The following is a 19,041-nucleotide window of genomic DNA, read 5'->3' on the forward strand; positions in this document are numbered from 1 at the left end:
ATTATAGACTTTAAGATAATAAAAAACAGTTAAGTTGAGTCGTCATACACAATGATGCACAAAACTCATAGTACAGCATTATATCAATACATGTCCAAATCCAACCACAGGACCAAACAGAATACCGAACTGTGCTAGACAGTCACAATATTTACAGACAAATTGCTCCTGTGACTGTTCTCTTCAGTTCCTACAGTAACCAACCTAAATATGTAGAAACTAGAAAATGTATTCCTGGAAGGTTTTACACACCAAATATCACCTTTACCTACACAATTTTTGCATAATTAGTATCTCTGCACTTCATTGTTTGACTCAGGAGAGGGAAAAAAAAGTTTATTAAGCTGTACACTAATCTTTTCACACTGCTCAGAAAGTCCCACACTTCACACACAGCAGTCTACTGGTGCCAAGCCTAAATGAAAAACAGCATGAGAAAATGGAAGTACTGCAGGCTGGAGATTGGAAGCAGTGAATAGATGAAAGGCAAGAAGTTTAACAAACTATCCAAAGATCTTATCTGCACACCTTGTACAACATCCGCAGAGTTGTTCACATGGCGCTCAGAGCCGTGTTACTCACCAAAATTTGGACGTGAGCCACTAAAGCCAGAACATGCCCAGGCTATTCAGCACATAAATAGTCTGTTACCATTATTTTGGAAATGCTGAATATTATTGTTAACCATCAACTACGGAAAGTGAATAATATTTTCTTAGCTATTTTGGACACAAAAATACCTGTGTTTTGTTACCAAAGAAACAAAAAACATGATTCGGATAATTTTGTTCACATTAAGATTAGATCACAATCACAGCATACTATTGTTGTTGAGCAGCACTGTCTCAGATAGTAAACACAACTGGACCACAAAACCCCCCACTACATGATCTTAACAGTCCAGCCACCTGTACAGAGACAGCTGGTACCTGCAGTATAGATAGAGTAGCAGCGTGCCAACTGCAGAAGAGCCCTTCTGAAAATTATAAAAGGCTTCAGGCTACTTCAACCTTTTCAGACCCTCTGACAGCCTGCTAAAAAGAACAAATTGCCTCCTAGCCAACATGTAGCTCAATCAGAGGCTGGGCATCTAGCAGAATTTATCACTGAAGAGATACAATAGTATTCAACAGTTTAAAACTAAAAAAAACTGCAATGCTCGGTCCTAAACCACATTCCCATTCTCATAACCTTGATTTCTCTTAATGTAAATTAATGGATACATTGCTCATCTTATTGACTGCCTTCCCCATGATGTATTTATGATACTGACTGCAAAGGACAAACACAATTCATACAATTGGGTGAAAGTGCAGTGAAAGAGCTCTTCATTACCAGAGTGTGGACTCAGACTCTTAATATAAATATCTTAACATCAACATTTTTATTTAATATCTATCTAGATAGAGGTTAAATGCATTTAGAAAATAAGCAACATCTATTACCAAACTCAGAACAAACAACAAAGTACTTGAATTGTATAATAACTGCTACAAGTGCAACATTTGTAAAAGGTGAAAATGTTGATAAAGCAAGACAATTGCCATGACATTTATGCGGGGGTCTGTTAGGTGCACACATCTTTGTCTTTTACATGATGATGATTCAGAATGTCATGTCACCCTGTCCTCATCAGGATGGGTATTTACATAGACTGATAGATTAAATTCATTAGCCTTATCCAACAGAGCAGTCGGTTTGTCACATATATTAATCTTGCATAAATTATAGAGCATTAATTTGACACAACATGCACGCTGCTTTGTAAATGTGTGTGCATGTGTGTGTGTGTGTGTGTGTGTGTGTGTGTGTGTGTGTGTGTAAATACTGCATGATGAAAAAGAGGGTTAATAGTCTCACACCATCACTGCTATATAGTGATGGTGTGAGATTATTAACCCTACAGCTGAGAAATGGTGCTCCTAAGCACCCGCAGCAGAGGCAACAGGTAGAGTAGTCTTTTAAAATATCTGACAATGTGTGTAGGTTGTGAGCCAAATGCAGAAACTTACATAACAGTAGCAAAAATCTCTGAAAAAATATCTACTAACGCTCTCTGATTCTACATCCACTCACTGTAACACATCTTTACCATGTCCCCCCACCCCCCTGCACGCTTGAATATGTGACCACTAATCACTGCAGCACACACATGCTACATTAATGACAGATTAGATGAACAGAACTGCCAACCAAATCTAAATTAATTCAGTCATTAACCTTGTGTTTCGCTGGCACAAGGTAGGAAAAGAGCTGGAACTGTGAGAGACCAACAAGAGTCCTGTTTAGCATTCATCTCAAATGCAAGCGTTAGGTTTTGTAATGCTTCAAGAACCAGCACTTCTGGAGTCTTAACAGCAGAGGGCAGCCAACGACAATTTAATGAGCTGAGCTGCCAAGGCAACAGACACCATCAACAGCTCTCAAAAGGTCACAGGGAAAAGTCCTTACCAGCATTGACTATGGCATCCAACTCCAAGACGGTGATGTCTCCTTTGTAGAGAGACACTTTATCACTTAGACCTCCTCCTCCACCTGTCAGCTCTGTCCCTTCCTCTTGGTCATTGGCTGAAATAGAAGATACATTCAACTCATTACATTATATAAGCAAGAATATAAAAGATATGAAGATGTCAAGACACAATTTTAAGATAAATGTCATTATGATCATCATCATTTCATCCGTTATTCCAATGTACAGTAATATTATTAAGTAGTACTACAATTTGAACCACCATTTGTAGTACTACCGACATGCTACAATGTCAGGACTCCACACAGTGTTTAACATTTCTACTGTGGATTACTAATCTGCAAACTCTGAAGCATACTCATGGTATAGCTTCCTCTTTTAATAACCTGCATAAAAATGAATTCCACTAGTAACAAGTCAGACAAGTTTAGCCTGATCAGCCTTGATTATGTTGTACAATATATTTCCTCTAAGAGTTGAAACAAGGGATGTTATCAAACTGTTTCATACTGGTGCTGAAGGATAACACATCAGTAAATGTTCACACAGTACATTTTAACTAACTGAGATAAAAAGTTATTAAACCTTGTTTAATTTAATGTAGAGAAACACACCACAACAGATATGAACTCATCACCAGGTTCTCCTTGTTCATCCCAATTTGCCAACCTATCTCACTTCACTGAACTTCAATTGTTGTTGGTATGGGCTGGTTAGTCAGAGGAATAGCCACAACCATGAATTTTCTTGCTTGAATATGTTTTTGTACATTGTCTTGCTCCCTCCTGCTTTTTCTACAAAAGGCCAATCTCCATCTCTGCTGTCTGTCTTGTCCCAGCCACGTCCAGCCCCAGATGCATAGAAGATACAGGTTCTGCACTCAATTAGCTTTGATTGAAAATCACTGGTCCTAAAACTGTGGTCCACACAGAAAGCAGGTTGGTCAAACTAAGCTAAGCCACATTGCTTTGTCTCTGTTTCCCGAATTCCAGATTAGTGTGAGTGAAGAACTTAAATGTGGGCACAGTTATCACCTTATGCATAAATCCTAATACCCTTTGAACACTGTTGCTTTAAAGTTAAGATTGTTGCTGGTAAAGTTAAGGGCCTTGATCATTGTTTCATGTCGACCACTCAGTGTGGCTGTGGTCTTATCTTTAATTTGATGCTTTGGCGTTCTGTCCATTATCAGCCTGTGAATGTGAAGTTTGTGTCCTGGCTGTCTGTCTCGACTGCAAGGAATCTAGCCCTACTTATACACAGCTGGTAGTCAGTCAGTGAAATTATTAGTTTCATTTATTTCCATGTTTCCATTACATTGTCTGCTCGACATTATTTGTCTTTATTTGCTACTGGCTGTTTCTTTGACATTACCAGTCTAGTTTATATACCCTGTGTAATGTCTGCTTTCCTTTCGTCCCTTTCTGCAGTGTGATGCCATGGCTGCTGTTCAACAGTCAATCATATTGTGTTCAATAAAGCTGCCCCCTCCTACACCAGCAAACTCAGCCTCAGTGTCTCTTTCTGCACCTCCAGTCATCTGACCGTGACTGCCAGCCTGGATCACATCCTCCTCACTCTCTCCAGTTACATATTCACCAGAGGACCTCACTCACCTTTCTATACATGACCTACATGTTTCATTAGGCACACATACTAACATGTACTTAGTAATTTAATTTTGTTTCTTTAATTGTACTGAGACATGTTTTAAGGCAGAAATGTGTAAAAAAACATTAAATCAATTCTGCAGCATGCAATAAAGTACAACCTAAGTATTACAAATTTTCAAGAACAGACCTGTGGAACTTTGTCTAATGTACTACCTTACCTTTTGAGAGTACAGAAATGTCAACAGTGTGTGGTGATAAATATATGGTTTAGGTCTAGGTCTATTTACATGCAATAGAATGAATTTCCTAAGAATCAGATTAAAGGTGCTGTCTGTTTGTTTGTTTTGGCTACCAAGCAAAGTTCAACTGTTGAACTCTCGACTATCTACTGGAAAAGGAGATTATGGAAAGAAAAGAATAAATTATTTGACGTTTCCTCTGACAGTTTGATATCTAGTTGCACCGTGAATCACTAGAGTTATGCAAGTACTGTAGAAGTACTCAAGCACGCTGGTGAATACAAAAATTAGGTGCAGAATTGTAGTGTTTAATACATTACATCAGACAAATCTTTTAATTCTAATGCAGAAATTGACTTTGATTTTACTAGTGATTTAACAATATGTGTATTTCATTTATCTAACCTAGACTTGCATGTCTTAGATGACTCACACAGCCTCTGATGTCATTTGTAAAGAATCAACATGAGATAACCAATATCCTTGATATGATCACCAAACTAGGGTATCCGTCACATTTCTTTTCCATATTTGAAAATGTCTGCTGCCTCTACTTGATATTTTTTCAGGTTAAAGTGACTACACTTTGAAGATACACTGAAATGTTTCAAAGAGTTGTTGATAACATGCATTTATATATGGATTATGTTGTCCTGTCACACTTTTCTGGTGAACATTTTATTTTATTTATATAATATATTTACTGACTGGAAAAATCAGCTTTCTTTATCTAAGAATGATATGACTTCAATGCAGTGGTGGAAAGTAATTTAGTATATTTGGTCAAGTATTGTCCTTTGAGATACTTTATTTCAGTATTATATTTTATCCTATATGTCGACTTAACATTTCAGAGGGGAATGTTGATCTTTTTACTCCATAACCATGGAGATTAAGATTCTACACACAAAAACAACAATAAGATTCATTGTTACAGATTACAATAACAAATAGTATATACGTTGATTAAATCAGCCCCAATGCCACCAAAGCTAGTGCTCACATATTTTTTAATCAATAATGTTGATCCAATAATAATATAACACTGACAGGGACCATTCTGCAGTTCATATGAGGTTTAAGAACATTTTGTTGATAATACTGAAGTACTTCTACTTAGCTAAAGTTTTGACTGCAGAACCCTATTTTAATAATGGAGCAGTCAAATAGTGTGGCATCTTCTTTTGCTACAGTAAATGATGTAATTTTTTCTTAATGTAAGCATCATTCATCTGCTCTGACTCCACAACTTCTCTCTCACAGATCAGAAAGACACATGAGGTCTTAAGCATGGTTTGTGCTTTTACATAGTATGAAAGTGTGGCTAGATGCACAAGAATGGGCTAAATACTTAAAGGTAGAATCAGTGAATTTAATACACTGTTTGTTAAATCCAGTGAATATCTTCTCATGGTCTGCTAGCAGTCCCTACTATGTGTGCGATGAAGAAAAATCTGGTGTTCATACACAGCCTTGGTTCTTTAAATGGGCAATGTTAATACAGTGGATTGGAGAAAGCAATACAACACTATTCCAGCCAATCAGCAGGGGGCGTTCGTGTTTGTGCACAGGACAGGGGGAAGTCATCAGTGCAGCTGTCTGTGTGAGTACATGACAGTCTCCTGTCTCCAGCAGCCATTGAACAGTGGGGGTGGGCTGGCAAACTGGGGAGCGAAAGGCCATGGCCAATTCACATAGAAAGCGTTTTCTCACAGAACAGATACGCTTCCATTTTATTAAATGTATCACTCAAGACTAAATCCTAGACAGTCTCACAGAGACCCCCTGCTGTTTTTTTAAACTCTGAGCCTCTTTCTATTGCATTTAGCAAAGTGTAATTTGAGCAGGCAGCTGTTTAAATCACACAAAAATCCAGCTGTGTATGTGTTTTGAACTTATTAACCATATCAATGAATGGATACAGATACTGTCAATTTCTTTCCATGGAGCCGACATGAGAACTATTTGGTTCAGTGAATTTCTGCTGTCAGTCAGTCTGCTGAAGGCTGTTTGTCTGGCCACTGTCCTCTCTGCTCTCCAGGAGCTACAGCTGACAGACAGCTGCTTCTGTGGACAGAGACGCTGAACGCAGGTCGAGTGAGAAGTATGCACAGAGATGCAGAGTATGGATGAACTGTTAAGCTCACTTGAGACAAAAAAAAACATTTCTGCTCATGATGAAGTGTGAGAGGAACAAAAGTGACTCTACAGCTGACGCATAGCCCTGAATTCTACCAAATTTTGCCATATTTATTTAGCCCGCCCATTTGTGTCATCGTCTTGGCAATGTGAGTATATGTATTTGAGAGGTGGCGCTTCTGAGGGGAGGGGTATATTTGTTTGGGTTTTAGTTTAAATATCAACAATCTTTCTCCAGAATGACTGACTCTACCTTTAATTTTTCAATACCTATATTTCGGCTCAATTGTGTTGTGTACACAGTGCCATAATTTGTCAATTTATCAGACATTCCCAACTCAAGAGGTGTTTCAAAACCCAGAGAATGAGTTATCTCTCTTACGCTTATTCTCCTCTCTCCAGGAAAGAATCTTGTCCAGACATACAAACTCTTGACGACGATACTCCTTGCGTCTCTCGTCCCGATCTAGACGGAGCAGTCTCTCTGTGGAAGAAAAGTAATTAAAGATTAAAGCTGCTGCTGATGATGACGATGATGATGATAATGAAGAAGCAGAAGAAGAACGGGTTAAAGGATATAAGAAAGAAGGAAATAGGTGCGGTACTGGTACAGTAAGAACAAGTGCAACAGTCATTTCTATTTAAAGTCACAAAGTTTTTTCCTTCTTGTTTCTTTACTTGGTGTCAAGCTCCCCCCAGTGTCCTTGTCTAGTTCACCTGTCCACCAACCACAACTGCAACTATTGCTGGCCATGTCCTGATTGAGGATGTTCTCTGACCAGACTGTTCCACCTCTCAGCCGCCATCATCATTGCCAGTCATGTCCTGCTCCTCTCTCCACCTGCTCCACCTCTCCCTGCCTCTATAAATTCACTTCATGAAAAATGTGATGTTTAATAAAATCAGCCTGAACAACGTGAACCTGCTTCATGCATTAAAATCCTATTTTAGCTTGCAGGGTCAAAGTGCAGGATGAGCAATAAAAGAACACCCCTGGAAGTAGTGGGGATTGTGAGTCTTGCTCAAACACACATCAGCAGAGTACTTGATTGCCATCCAAGACATATAAACACAAGTGCTCTAGTTGAATGGCAGTCTCCTCCACTTACTACTCGACCATGTGCCAAGGAGACATGGCACATGTCTCCATGGCACATGTTGCAGTCCAATTAGACACTTCACCACCAGTTGATTTCCCTCATTAGTCCCTCTTCTTTGGTTGTGGTAAAGGTAATTAGCAAAAATGGCCGTGATTGTCAGGAAGAAAACATTCATACTCTTGTGTCTCCATGGCTCTCAGTTGAGAACTGCTGCACTATGTCACCCTGTTGCCTAAACCTCACTGCACTCTGGACTGTTTGTCCTCTTTGCTCTAACTCTGTGCTGGTCTACCCCTGCACAAGTTTTATGTGAAAGAATTATTATGACTGGGGAGCTGAGAGGACGGCTAAATAGTTTTTTTAACAAATTCAACACTATCTATGGTATGTTGAAGTCCCTCCAATGTTTAGAGTAAGTGCAAGTCTTTCACCACAAATTGCATGATAATTGGCTAATAATAGTCACACATCTGCAGCTTAACCTCTGCATTGTTGCATCACTGCTTTGCTTCTCGCAGCTTGTGTCCTCGTGTCCATCACCACTTCCTGTAAAACAGCCATAAGTTGCTACTGTTTCTCCAAAAAGCAATGGGCTGTTCCACAACACAAGAATCTCCCTAATTATGTGCTTCACAATAGTCCACATGATGTCAACTTTGGTCAATTAAAACATCCTTTCTGTAAAATAGTTTTAATGAACATGAGACTACAGAAAAGCACAATACTGCTTTATCATGTAATGCTCTTTCTAGCTCCATCAGTATTTTGTTAAAGAGACTGTGAGTGGTGGGACTTATCTCTAACACGAAGGGAAGCCTAAAATATTGAGGCAGTCAGGACTGACTATATTTTAGTGAACTACAACCTTCCTCGGGTCACCCTCTGGCAACATCCTGCGGTAGGTCAGGCTTACATTAAAGGTATTTCTGCATTGGGGAATATCCTTCCTATCCATTCTGTGTTTTCTCTCCCTCATGCCTACTCCTGTTATTCCCAAGGCTGCTTTTATTCTACATGGATGACTAAAAAAGGCAGTTTTGAGGTGGAACATAGCAAAGCTCTCTGGACTCCACTAAAGCGGTTCATCACTCTGCTGAACTTGAAGTCATTGAAGACTCCCAAAGCTTAGCTTTAGCTGTCATGAGAACATGATGGAGTCAAGATACGTTTTTATCAAATATGGAGTGTCTGCATACAAGATTGTGCTACTGATGCTCGGTCCCATAAGATGTTTCGGTACGTAATGAATTCTACATGGGAAAGCCGGTCACTGAAAAGCTGCAGACATCCCTGAACCAAATTCTAGTCAAATCTAGAAATAACAAACCCAAATGGGATGACTTCATGTCACATAACATTTTAGAGATATTGCTGTCTCATGTTCCTTGTTTTGTTTATTTTATTTTATTTTATTTTAAGACAGTCGTTCGCCTCAAGATTTGACTGCATCCTGGTAAAATTCTGCATGTTTTACACCTTCTGAAATCAGACTGATTTTGGCAAATAACAAATCATAGATGCCAACATGAGTTGTATTCATTTATTTTTGGTGGTATTACATATTACAATTTTTATCAGCCTACAGGCTAGCCCTGGGCCCATGCCACTATTTAAGAAAAAGAAAATCATATTAAATTCATCCTTAAGTTTCAGAATTTCTCTCCCATTTTGACATTCCTTGATCTCCTCTTAAAGCAATTTGAGCTAGCGGAGTATACGCTCAGAATAGGAAATCTGATTTACTTTGATGTTCATTCCATGCTGCTACCTGCTCCAACTGGAAATGGCTGGCTAAGATTAATTATTATCTTTGCACCAAGAATTTTAATTGCTATTATAAGATTTATCCGTATGCAAGAATCGTGAGTCAGCAGGCTTGACGACAAGAAAGTGACTGACCCTCAGTATTTCCCCAGAAAAATTAACCATTTAAGTCGACTTGCCAACAATGTCAACAATCATTGCAAACAGCCTTGTTTCATTGATCAAATCAAGCCACATCCTCCTTAAGGAGAGGCAAGGTCTGTCTGAATGAGAGGTCTACTCTAGCCAGGCATAAGATGAGGAATACAGTTTAACCATATACAACCAAAAGTAGTATAGACTTGTTGAGCAAGTTCTTTTTTTTTTACATTTTGTTAACAAACCACAAGGTGTAATAAATGGCATTAAAAAGGCTGCACCCCAATTATGTCCACTAGTTCCAAGGCCTTTGTATTATACACTCTGGGGCAGTGACATGGGCAGGGATCTGGTGGCATAAATGAGCTAATTCATGATGTGATAAATGACACCTGTGCAGTACTGTACCTGCTGTGACAGGTTCAAACGTCTGTGCTGTGAAAAAGCTCTACTGTGTGAGACATGCATCACTTTTCTTTCCTTTTTTTTTTATAACCACACATTGGAGAAGGTTAACGTTTATTTGCATTTATGTGCACAACAGGTCTATACTGCACACACAAGCTCACTTGGAGTCAAAAGAACAAGTTTGCATATAAGCAGCTATTAACTATGCGCGTTTGAAACTGAGCAGCGACCCTCTTTTTATCCAATTAATTATAAACAACCATGTTTTTTTATTAGTAGACACTCCGCTCCTTTGTGTGAGTGCTGTTTGGCTGCAGGAATATTTACAGCACTTTCTGTGAGGGTTGTTTGCAACTCAGCAAGCTACAATGGATGTATCACACAGGTGTAAGGACATGTTAGTTAGTGGCACTCTGACAGGTAAATGAGTCAGTGAGCAGCTTCCATGGAAGCTAATAAGTAGCAATAAGAGCCACTGTGTGAACAGTGTTGTTGCGAATGTCAAACAACAGGCGCAACATCTTCCTAACATCTGTACAGTCACCGTGTGGGCTCACCGAATAGTCTAGACAGTGAGTAGTTACACAGCAATACGAGGAAGACGAGAAGAGCAGCTGTCAATCTTCCGGCATGGTTAGGATTCATGCTGTCTGCCATGGAGATAATGATAGCCTCATTCCCCCCCAAAAAACAAGCCTTACCTTTTTCTATCTTCCAGTCCTTTTTCTTTTTGCTCATGCTGCCGGAATGATTACACTTCGAGTGGTTGTTTTTTGACTGTGGCAACCCCAGGCTCACAGTGAATTGTGTTCCGGGGGGGGAAAAAATAAACTGAAATGTAAAAGTGAAACAGCCTCTGGACGGTTGTCTCACCTGTGAAGCTGTCAAATTTCTATGGACCTCAGCCGGCTCAACCTACCGTGATTGCGCCGTAAATTATGTGTACGTTCCCTGGGCGAATGATTGGCTGGTGAGAACGGGGAAGTGGGGTTATGATTGGCCGGGCTGTGAGTCAATCAATAAGGGTTTACGCCACTTGGGAGGCAGGCTAGGTTGTTTCCGGCGGTTCATCCTCTTGGCGTGTGAGGTTGTAGGCTGATACTGGGCAAGGAAACAGTCAAGTCATTTTAAGAGGGAAATAACAACAATAGTAATAGTAATCATTTTTACACGGAATTTACCTTTCGAAAAGGTACATCTTTGGCTATGACAGTGTATTTTTGCAATATTTCAAAAGATAAATTTCGATCCCATTGAAGAGAGAAGTGCAGGTGCAGTTGTACCTATATTTGTATCGTTCAGATTCAGTTTATTCTTTGTCCCAAAAGGATACTTAGTTGGATGATAATATAATAAATATGATAATAAGGTTGATTTATTTACCATTTAACAAAATCAGCAATAACAAAGTGATTTACAAGGCAAACATAAAAAGAACAAATTATAGAAGACAATGCCAGATACACTAATTCACACATACATATTTTTTAAAGTATCATTAAAACAGATATAAACTCAATATGATACCATATGATAATGTGATATTATAATACTTACTAAGACCCTACTTGTATTTTATACCTCTTGAGTATTTCCAGCATTAAACCCACATGTTCAATCAACCATCTAAAACAGGCTATAACAGTGACAAGAAATACAGTACCAAGACCACACGTTTTAGTTGCCAACCACTACTTTTTATTGACACTCTGGCAACAAAAAGTTAAGAATTGTGAGTAATGATGACATTGGAGATTACACTTTAATGCAACCCACTTGTTTGACCCTGGCCCATGATTGTATTTTTGTGTGTGGTGTGGTTCATGAATACAGTTTTGATGATCATTTGTCCTGCAGTAGCTAAGATAATTATGTTTCTTTTGTAAGTGTGATTAAATGTATGCATTGTAACCTGTCCTGGTTTGTGGCAGAGAACAATACTTATTAGGACAGACCAGATCAGACCAGTAAGTCAGGCTGTCATATGTGAGAGGCTGGTTCCAGAGACCACCGTCTGTCATCTGCTGTGTTAGCTCTGCTCTGGTCCAGACCCATCTGCTCCTAAAACCACTGACATTATCTCAGAGGAAAATATCTTTCATCCAAGCTGCACTCACTGCTTGGGTTTTTTAATATTATCCATGTTTATGTTGCATTAAATACATACAGTTAAGTATATATTCAGGGCATATCATATCTAAAACACATATCATAAAGTGCAAAAAGATTTACCTTTCCCATGCAAGACCACAAAATTATCTCAGTGTTCTCCAGACTTCTCACACTATATTACAGTCAAATTAAAAAATCTTTATCTCATTGAGCTGCAGCCTGCTGCCCTTTTTAGGAAATTAAGACAATAAATCAGCTCTCACATCTGGCTCAGAAATTAATCATATCTTAATTAGTTTCCACTTTAACTGCTTAATGTGGATCCACAAAATATTATTATATTGTATCAGTGCCTGTTCTAATTAAAACTCACAATAGGACATCTCCAGTAATTTTCCCCTAATAGCTAGTGACCCTAACACACACTAACAGAAAGTATCTTCTCCTGACCTGAAGCAGACCTAAATAAATTGTGATATGAATGAAGTGGCCACTGCATTTTTCCCTCCCTGTACGATTCAAACCTAACCACTAGATGTCAGTCTTGCAACATAATAGCCAACAGTTAAGAGACAGCGTGAAGTCATAACTAATGGTCAGATTTGGCATCACACAGCATCTTGCAAGAGGTATGTGGTTTTATACTAATCTTATAAAGACTGGCAGACATTTCACAGAGGCATGCAAAGACTGCTGTTTTTTCGCCAAATCTGTAAATAATCTAATTTTCTCTCTGACTGGACTTCAACCAGAGCACATGCTTCTTCTACATCTGACCTTTAAATAAACCATCACATATTTCATATAGACATTTTTAAATAAGCGTACACTACTCTAAGCACATCTAGTTACACTAACTAATTGTCAACTACACTACAACTATAATTTTATTGATGAGATAAAAGGCTCTACTCACCCTTAGTCTACTACTCTCACAGGTGTTTTCACTTATAGCCTATTGTCTAATAAGCCCTTGTTCTGTGTGGACACCTGTTAGAGCAGGACAACTTACCCTTACTTTTGTGACAGTACCTTATTCCACGCATAGCACTACCCTGCTTTAACCTGACTTGAGCTCCAATCACCTACAGTGATTGAAAGTACCTGTATGTGTGTGCCACATTTTAAAGTGTCAATTTTGGACTGTACATTTCTAGCTTCAGTCACTACCATGATAAATTGGCAATAACAATAGCATCATGTTGTGTGGAGTGTTGTATGTCATACTATACAATGAAATTGTTGTTTTATAGTTTTAATTTAAGAGTGATTTAATTGTCTAATTGTCACATGCATGTACAGTTTCTAGAGGGACATGTCATGCCATTTATGTAAAGCATTATTTCTCATAATTACCTGACTACTGTGGTTCTTGTCATTGCTCAACAGGAATAATACAGACAGCGTGATGCCTGATGAGCAGCAAAAAAAAAAATAATAATACAACTTGGTTGCCTGTTGCCAGTGAAGGCAGGCACTGCAGGGCAATCTGTATACCCCAAACAGAGGAGGATCTATTTGTGTAAGACTGCGTAGGCAATTGTTATTGTCATGGTTACAGCACAAGGAGATTAAGCCGGTGTCTGCACCTACAAGTCACTAGCAAGAACATTGCATCGTCTAATCTGTTGTTGGCTTGATACGTTTTATGTTTTTCATATCCCACTTACGATCATAGCAACGTAATTACAGAAAGCAATGTAGGCCAATTATCTACAGAGAAATGCACAAAATTATCCTTAACTCAAAGTAAGCCCACAGGCTGTAGGAATTATAATTATAACTTTTGTTTATAGGTGTTCTTATGTCAATATCCATAAGCCCTTTGATGGATTCTAAGTGACTATTTGGTTTGGTACATTTCTGTGAAACAATTATATCATCATGTCTGTTCTCAGTTGGTGCCTAATGATAAAACACATAATTTGTTTAGTACAATAAGTGGTGGTTTTACAGACATAGCTCAGGTCCATGGGTGTAGACTAAGCAACTCTACTTAATGTGAATCTCAGAAGAAAAACCAAGCTAAGCCATCAGGGCAACTGCGCCCTGAGGCGTTTGGTGGATGCCTTGAATGGTTTAATATTTACATCATTTATCATATATTGCCAACATCAATAAAATGCCTTGAGAAAAACATTGCTAATTGAAGGCCTCAGTGAGGTTTGACACTGTGCATCAAACCTCATCTGAGGCCTGTTAAAGCATGTGGAGGGTTTATAAAGGTAATTATTGTGTAAAAACACAATTCCTCAGTCAAATTTGATACGCAAAGATGGTAACATATGACTGTTTTTCACATAAATCTGTAAACATATTTAATCAAAATAGTGCTAATTTGCGTTCATTAGAGGTGGAGATAGTTTTGTAGCGCTTTCCACAGGCAGAGGATGCTGTGAGTCTTTGACCCACTTACTATGACAACACTTCACAGTCAAGTGGTTTGTGTGGGTTCTTTTCAACCTTCTCAGTCAAACATTTGTATGCCAATATCATCCATGGTGTCCTGTCATATATGTAACTCATCTGTTTCACAGATGTGAGCAGTGGTTTGTTATTCTGACTGAGTGCCCCATTTGCGCTCAGGCTTAATCTGATACACACCACTCTATATCCATATGTGTTTAATATTGTCTTGAAAAGCACCCATAGCCCTTTCACATCAGAACACATTTAAATTAAACAAAAACTACTTTGTGATTATCAATTTCAATTGCTTTCTAGGGAAATGATGAATAAACTCTACAGTGATGCTCTACAACATGCACCTGTGTGTTAGCTTGTAAGGGAACATCCTGTTAGTAGTATAAGACTAATCAAAAAAATTATGAAACAGCAAATGTGCAGTATGTCTATCAGGTGGGTTAGGGTTAGGGTTAGTATTTTGAAAACATTTGTATAAAATGAGGGAGTTGTTTTTATATATTTATTTTATATATATATTGATTTTTTTATAGATTCTAGATACTAGATTCAGTTCATTGTCCCATAAATCTGATTAAGAAGAATAGAGAATGAGAGAACACATTTATTTCTGAAATCCTGCTCTTATAATCTTTCTTCGACAAATATCTTTTTCATGATTACAAGCTTTTTTTGTTGTTGTAGATCACAAATGCCTCGTGTGCACTGACTTTGCTTGTCTTCAATAGTCCGCAAGTCAACTGCACGAGCAATTTGTCATGAGATGCACTGTGATGTATTGATGTGAATATAGTGGTGTACTGAGTGGTACTTTGTTTAGTCTACTTACTCAAAATGGGTTTGTGGTTGATTTAAAAAAGCATAACACTGTCAGTATTCTTTTCCTTCAGGATTCCTGTGGGTTGTAGCTTTGGCAAAATGTATCACAAAGGCTCCCTCTGTTTATTTTACTGTATTTAATAAAGACCCCATACAGTATGTCTCCTCTAGTTCAACCTTACAAGAAAAATAATAGTATAGGTTGTAAATTCAGCCAGCAAAAGCAACTTACAGTTACATTTGCATGACAGACGCCATCTAGCATCCCTAGTAATTATGACCCAAAGAAGTGACGCAGTTCAGTTTACATCAAAAGAATGTGGAAGATATGTTTTGGGTGATTTCTTATACTGAAGGGGAGGATTTTATATAAACCCCTTGGGCTTCTTTTCCTCTCCTGCACAGTTATATGCCTTTGTGCTGTGAAATATAGGTTCTATAAACAGTTTTAGTTCATAGATAGTTTTAGTTTTATTCTGCTTACTAACTGTTTTGAGTCACAGGTGCAAATATCTTTATTCCAACTATTCTAAAACAAATTAAATTATCATGTGTTCCCTCTGACTATGCATTTAGTCACGCTACAGGACTACTCACTGAAATAAATACCTACCATGTCTGCAAGATGACTAAGCATAATATCTCAGGAGAACCAGAAAACATGATCACAGAAACTATATTATAAACAGTATTGCTCACTCTCATCACCACAACAGACACCTTGAGTCCTGCACCTGTTTTTCCTGTTTCTTACCAGGGGTATAATAACTCATTTGTTTCATTAGCCAGTAAATAAAATCAAGGAGTGCATGCTATTTTAATGTTTTCAGTATAATACTGGAGGGCTTTAGAGTTGTTTTGCCCCATGATATCTTGAAATATCATGTCATGTGGCGCACACATGTAGATATAAAACGTTAAGATATCTTATTTTATCAGACATTATGTGGAGCAACTTCATGGCAACGCTGTAGTTACTCCACAAATAGCCTGAATGAGTGTGAATTTGTCTCATGAAAAACTGGAGAAGGTCTCAGATGGATCACAGCTGCAGTCTGTGTGGTCAACAGAGATAACACATCTATTAAAACAGGACTGGCAGTTTTCCTCTGCACACCATTAACAACAGCAAGAACGAGTTTCCACAGAGATTTGATGGCATGCGATACTAAAGCCACCCCCTAAAGGCTAGCTGGCCTCTCTTCAGAACTCTGCACCCTGGCCCCAACCCTCTTTCCATTAATTGCTCAACGGCACTCTTTCATCTCTGTTGACTTGATCCAAAGCAAACAACATCACCCTGCACATTATGATTAAAGAATGTCCTTGTTCTGGTCCACCCATACAACTCCTGCTTAGACTAGACACATAACAGAGCTTGTTTCAGATCAGTAATAACATATATCCAATGTTGATTTGTAATCATATTTTATATCACTTTGCATAATTTAGTAGTAAATATGGTACGGTATAGGCCAATAGTAGCTCAAATGTTATTGACTTTACTGGCAGCATGCTTAAACGTTTTGAATTAATAAAGATGCCTTTTTATTGCAGTCAAATAATAAATATGATAACCTATGTCATAGTAGCTATTAGTAGTATAGTACTATTGGATGTTTGTGACGCACTGTCCATTTATTCAAACAGTATATGTCTTAGCAGAGCTTTATAATACAACAATAATCTTTTGATGTTTCCAACAATATGGAGAATTTTGGTGAGTCATTTCCTTTAAAGCTCACTTCTCTTTAACAAACTAAATGATGAAAAATATTCAGGTGAAAACTTCTCTAAGTGCATAATAATAACTGCTATTAAACCTCTGAAATTTAAGAGCAAACTGTAGTCACGACGGTGATGTAATTGTCTCTATCCACTGCAATATTGAGTCATTTTTCACACGGAGGCAAGACCTGAGTGTTTTTTTCTTCGAGGTTTAATTATCGGCTGCCTGACAGGCTCAGCACAATTTTTTTGGAATGGCCATATCTTGGGAAAAGCACATCCCATCCTTTCCCTACCTCACACAACAAAACACAGCTAAACACCACTATCATAATGTCAAGAGTAAAAATGACATGCAAGTGAGATGTAATGGTAAAGAGAATCTAAACAAGTGGAGTTATCCCCAGAGGAAAATGTTACTGCTCAAAGCTTGAAAGTTGTCATTTCAGTCTCGTTGTAGTCTTCTTTGGTCTCAAACATTTCTCGTTCGTTTCTCCTAAAATTCACTATAGGAGCAATAGATGAGACATGATAGCAAGCAACAGGAACCTTACTTGAGACATGACAGAGCTTTATTTGAGACCTCCCTTAGAAACAAAAATGAGCAGTACTGGAGCATATATATTGACACTTTTTAAAAATCTTTATTAAAATCACCATCTTTAGTGTACAACACAGCAGCACTTTATAAAACACAGTTTGAACAGAATCATGATAACACTTGACATTTCTGACAAAAGTGATCTCTTCAGAAAAAATGCAGATTGCCTTAAGCAACTAGTAACAACTGACTATTTCAGCTAGCAATGTAAAGACAGTCTATAAATGTGTCTCTTCTCAGTTAAAGTTCTTAGAGAAGTGTCTAACAGTGTTCCACACAGTTGCACAACAATGCAGAGCATTCAATTACTTTAGTCTTTACTATGAGGACTTATTTGACCATGGTCACCTCAACAAATGTCTTCTCAACCGATGTCCATCCATCCCGTATCCCGTACTGCATGGTGTAAGCTGCAAGAAGGACAGAAAGCCCAAATTACAAATAAATTCCCTTAATAGCAACATACCATACCATAATAGCAAACTATCAAATATAAACTAATTGCTGATTTTTTTATGGAGAGGACAGTCCATGTCCACTCTTTGCATTGCACTTATTTAACTTTCACGTGGTATTTTAAAAGTTTTATATTTATATGTTTTTCAAGGTACAACTAAGTCATTATTTGTTTTCTTTTTATGTAAGTGTGTTGGATTCAGATTCAATACACATGTTATATGTGCTGCATCATAGAAAGGTACTGTACGGTAATATCTGCAGCAAAAAGGAAGAATATACTGTTATAATTGTTGGCAAAGACCCATTTTGATAATTGTATGAAAACAAGGTCTTACTGTTCACACAGAGCATAATTGTTAATACATATTTGTTGCTTTGTTGTATGTCTAAATAAGAATGTAAAATGTACTGCATTGTGTGGTCAATGACAAAAGAAGAATTTAATTGGAATTTTCTTATCCCAAACATAATAGTTAAACATTTAATATATATTCATATTTTTAATCAAACTAGGACTTCAAGTTTTCAGCTTAAGTTTTGACAATACCGCTTTTAAGTATACTCCACAATTTTTTGAAGATTATTTAAACCATTTAAGTATATATAACTTAAAAATGTTAAATTCTGACTATTGTACAAGTTATTTTTATATTTTATTGGTATTGTTGCTTCTTTTTAATGTGTTTTTAATTTCACTAATTCTGTACGTGCCCTTGATTGCCAAGAAAGGCGCCTTTACATAAATGTATTATTATTATTATTATTAAGTTGACTATACTTGAACAAATTAATTTTCTCTACTGTCAATTACTTAAACCGTTTGAGGCAATCACTTGACGCAAATGGTTTAAGTACAATCAACTTATCCGGGTTTACTTATAATTTCAGTTTAATGTTCAAAAGTGTTTAAAATAATTGTGAGTGGGCCATAACGTAAAGTTTGACTCTTTATTTTTATTGAAATGTTTTCAACAAATGTCCCCTAGTGTTGGGCATATTCCACATTGTTATAAATATAACAATA

The 19,041-nt window shown here is 37.6% G+C and overlaps 1 protein-coding gene across 2 annotated transcripts in view; it reads right to left on the reverse strand.

Annotated features, from left to right (window-relative positions):
• macrod2 (mono-ADP ribosylhydrolase 2) overlaps positions 1 to 10,780 on the reverse strand; it is a 416,544-nt gene extending 405,764 nt beyond the window's left edge. For both annotated transcript variants that reach the window (XM_053333715.1, XM_053333714.1), the window contains exons 1-3: positions 10,576 to 10,780; positions 6,847 to 6,948; positions 2,452 to 2,568 (exon numbers count right to left, since the gene is read on the reverse strand). In XM_053333715.1, the coding sequence (XP_053189690.1) occupies positions 2,452 to 2,568; positions 6,847 to 6,948; positions 10,576 to 10,612 (256 nt within the window). In that variant the 5' untranslated portion in view covers positions 10,613 to 10,780. The remainder of the gene's footprint in view (positions 1 to 2,451; positions 2,569 to 6,846; positions 6,949 to 10,575) is intronic.
• Between the last annotated feature and the right edge of the window lie 8,261 nt (positions 10,781 to 19,041).

The sequence above is a fragment of the Scomber japonicus genome, chromosome 14, assembly GCF_027409825.1.
Source record: "Scomber japonicus isolate fScoJap1 chromosome 14, fScoJap1.pri, whole genome shotgun sequence".
Classification (NCBI taxonomy): domain Eukaryota; kingdom Metazoa; phylum Chordata; class Actinopteri; order Scombriformes; family Scombridae; genus Scomber; species Scomber japonicus.